Below are 4,014 nucleotides of genomic sequence, written 5' to 3' on the forward strand. Positions count from 1 at the left end.
ATGTGTCATCATACAGCTACCAGATAACAGAATCAGTACAGAGAATTTACAAACGACAGAAACATCTCAAGTAGGTGATTTTGAAAGGGGGAGGAAATAAATATCGTTCTGTTAGGAAAATATTTTCAAGAGTTTCAGTAAGGGGGGGGAGAAAAATATGAAGGTGTATTAAGGACACGCTGAAAGGAAAAAATATATATATACTTGGAGATTAAAGTAGGAAATATACCCCCCCTTCAGAAATTTAATTACAAGAGAATAAGTCTTCAGTTTATTCTTGAATTAACTGTCATTGTAAGAGAATTAATACTGTATAACGGTGTTTATTTTATTTATTTATTTTTTCAAGAAAAAAAAATCTTTTTTTTTTGTTCCACAATAAAAGTTGTATTTGTTCTAGTATACAGTTACGTCAATATCACATGAATTTCGTTTTGGAGTAAAATCATATTTTCAAGATGGAAAAAAAAACATAATATGAGGGGGAAAAAGTTGGATTGTTTCAAGAATTTTTGGCCCTGACAAAGTGAGAATAAAGCGGTATAGTTTCAATTTCTTTTTGTCCCACTACAAATGAGTCATATTATGAGAAAAAGTTGTCTGTTTTCAAGAATAAAATTGGACTTTGTCCCCTTAGCCCCCACCATCCCTCCGCCCCCCAAAAAAATCTTGAACAATATTACTGCAGGTATTCTCCTAATGTCTTCTTTTGTATTTAAAAGGGGTGTGGCCTTTGTAAATTAGCCTCCTCCCCTCACTTCAACATAGTTCCTTGGCACAAGGATGCCACAAGACATCACCAAAGCAATTATTTGATACAATGCATCCATCTATAATCCGGACAGGGCAAAAACAACAAAGAGGTGAGTTTGTCAACAACGAACGGGATAGGTTAAAAATAAAGAAATAAATAGAACAGCATCTCTTTTCTTGAAAGAATATGACTTTTCCCCCCTGACAGCATGCCATTTTGTTTTGTGGTTTTGCGTTGTTTTCCGGGTGTCCCACACAGTCCTTGGTACTAAATGCAACAAAACAAAAGCAAACATTTCACAGACAATGTTTTGACTCCTGTCACACGTCAGCACGAGGGAGGGGCAACTCACGATAAGACGATTCGATTAGTGTCAATTTACAACTTGGTCCACTCGGTAACTGATTGTCTCCAGTGTCTTCAGTGTTTTTTTTGTTTTTTGTTTTTTTTTTTTTGGATGGGCCAGTCTCATACCTCTGTTATCGTCATCGCTGCATGTCTCTGACTTCCTGTTCACACAATGGAGTCCCAGTCGAAGTCGTCCTGGATGTCGTCGCTAGCCAGCATGCGTCTTACCTGGAAGTGTCCCGGAGGCAACATGTGCTGCCGCCGCTGTTGCTGCTGCTGCTGCTGCTGGCTGTGATGGCCTGGACACGAGGCAGAGGCACAAATGTGAGTCATTTCCCATTTAATACAGAGCAGCGTTTGTCTTGAAAAATTACAAGTGATCAATATTTTTTTTTTTAAAATAACAATGCCACAGTTTGTAGTTGTGTATCATTTTTTAAAATTGTATCAACAATTTCACACATTCTAAAATGCCAAAATATATTTTCATTATCCAATTTTTTTTTGGGGGGGGCGGCTATATGACAATATCAATTACAATATTACTTAACTATATTATGTTAATGCTTAATGGGCCGGATTAAAGAATAGAACAGGTTGTACGTGACCCCTGGGTAATATTTTCCCTACCCCTTTTTTTATAGTCAGTCACCATTTGCAGAATTGAAGTTATCTTATTCCTCATAACAATGTAACACCAGCATGAAGGCCCAAACATACCTGGTATGAGTGTGATGGAGGAGTCCACCGTCATGGTGGGAGCTGTGCTGCTAATGGGGGGCATGTGGGGGTATCCAGGTGGGCCCATCAGAGATGGAACGTTCTGTCTGGAGTCCATGTACATGTTCCCTGTGGGACAATGTAGAGAAAAAGGCCAATGTCTAACACTTACTGGGCATTAGTAGACCAATTTGCACAGACACACACGTGTTGTCTTTGTTGAAGGATTTGGCGGCCATAAATTCCCATCAGTCAACACTGAGTAACGGCCGCCACTCCCTGGTGAATGTGTAACACGGGTACAATGGCACAGCAAGACGGCAAGCGTAATTCAGCTTCGTGGCCTCAACTCCTGTGAGCATCGTAAAACGAGCATGACATCCTGCCTTCTCGTCCATTGTCACACGTGGAAGAGCAGCGCTTTAATTAAGCCTGCTAGAGGCACGCTTTTCCCTTTTCAACTCCCTTCTCGATGCAATACTCGACAACAGTATGTCTCTCGTTTGAGTAACTGCATCCCACAACGAAATACAGTACATACGGTACATGCAGTAAGTACAATTGAGAGTTGCTGTCCACCGCAGATGGTCAGTTTATTTTCAAATAAACCACAAAAAAACCCTATATTTTATATATATATTATATATATATATATATACGAATACAAACTAAGCTATTACAAAGCATTTTTGAATCAATAAAAAAAGTGATCAAATCAACTCTCAAAGCAAATTCAAACTAACTGAATTTTTCTTAAAAAGTAGAAAAAAAAAAGTCAAAAAAAATTAAAAAACTAATGAAAAATCCAAAACTATTATCCATGTGGGACAGGTGCATTTTAAAACAGAGTGAATTATCTATCCAATCATTCGCTTGTCTTCATTTGGGCCACGGGTGAGATTTAGTCCACCCCTTGTTGAGTTTTGGGCGAGAGGCACGGCACACACTGGACTGGGTGCCAAAGAAGCATTCACACTCCACTGGACGATTTTGAGTGCTCACCTGTGTGACGGTCAATCACAGCAAGACAGAGTACATGTGTGTAAATGAGAGGAACCCAAGTACAAGAGTGAGTTTACAGGGAGACGAGATAAAGAAGGTGGAGGATTTCCAGTACTTGGGGTCAACTGTCCAGAGCAATGGAGAGTGTGGAAAAGAGGTGAAGAAGCGTGCACAGGCATGCTGGAACGGCTGGAGAAAAGTGTCAGGTATGATGTGCGACAGAAGACTGACCAGTTCGAAGGAGTTGACCGTGTTGATTGTGCTGGCTGGCCTTGGGTTGCATGGCGCCGTGCGGCTGAGCTGGGTGCTGCGGCGCCCTGGGCGCCGCTGGGTGTGCGACCTGAGGTTGGGAGAGGGCGGTGCCCTGTGCGGGGATGACGCCCGTGGCCGTGAAGAACTGGTTGACGGACGAACACAGGTCAGCTATCTGAGAGGCATCCAGGGACCAGTTGTTAAGCTCGGCTTGACGCATGCTCTCCTTCAGGCCTGCCTCGGACGGACAGAGAGGGAGAGAAGGTGAAGTTCGAATCTCACTTCCGTCCATCCTGTGTAGAATTTGCATATTCTGCCAGTTCTTGCCAGCCAATCGCAGGGCACACATAGACGAAAAACCATTCACATTCCCAATCACACCTCGGGACAGTTTAGAACAGTGGTCCCCAACCTTTTTTTTGTCACGGACCAGTTGCTGTTCGTGGACCGGGAAACTTTTTTTCATTGCTTTTAAATTGCCAGTTTTAAAGCACTGCTACTGACAACAAAAATAATTATAGAGTAATTCAACTTTTCAAGACCATTGATTTCAAACAGTGTGATTCTACTGCACATCAAATGTAGAGTAAAATAAAATAGCACAGTGAACTATTAAGAAATGGACCAATCAGGAATAATAAATACGCCTTATAATGTAAACAATCATGTTTTAAGTTACGATCCTACATAGGACGTTAGCATCAATGCTACTTGCAAATATGACTGATTCAAAGATGACGCCATTGATTGTGACTTTTAACGAGTGGCTGCCGGCTAGATATTAGCGACTAAACTGCTAATGTTTACATGGGCAAGACGTCGCTCTGGAAATACCGCAAGGTGAGGAAGTAGATCAATTCAAAGTTCGGTTCCATGAAGGCTTGCCGGATGGCGGGAAGGTTGTGTGAGTGGGTTCAAGTGCAACAGGAGAGGGGGGG

General features: G+C 41.7%; 1 protein-coding gene across 1 annotated transcript in view; it reads right to left on the reverse strand.

Annotated features, from left to right (window-relative positions):
• Nucleotides 1–997: 997 nt before the first annotated feature.
• Nucleotides 998–4,014, reverse strand: part of LOC109526600 (forkhead box protein J3-like) — a 55,538-nt gene continuing 52,521 nt past the window's right edge. Inside the window, exons 10-12 of the mRNA XM_019887967.1 lie at nt 3,056–3,310; nt 1,823–1,951; nt 998–1,401 (exon numbers count right to left, since the gene is read on the reverse strand). Of these exons, the coding sequence (XP_019743526.1) occupies nt 1,268–1,401; nt 1,823–1,951; nt 3,056–3,310 (518 nt within the window). The 3' untranslated portion in view covers nt 998–1,267. The remainder of the gene's footprint in view (nt 1,402–1,822; nt 1,952–3,055; nt 3,311–4,014) is intronic.

The sequence above is a fragment of the Hippocampus comes genome, unplaced genomic scaffold, assembly GCF_001891065.2.
Source record: "Hippocampus comes isolate QL1 unplaced genomic scaffold, H_comes_QL1_v1.1 scaffold14, whole genome shotgun sequence".
Classification (NCBI taxonomy): domain Eukaryota; kingdom Metazoa; phylum Chordata; class Actinopteri; order Syngnathiformes; family Syngnathidae; genus Hippocampus; species Hippocampus comes.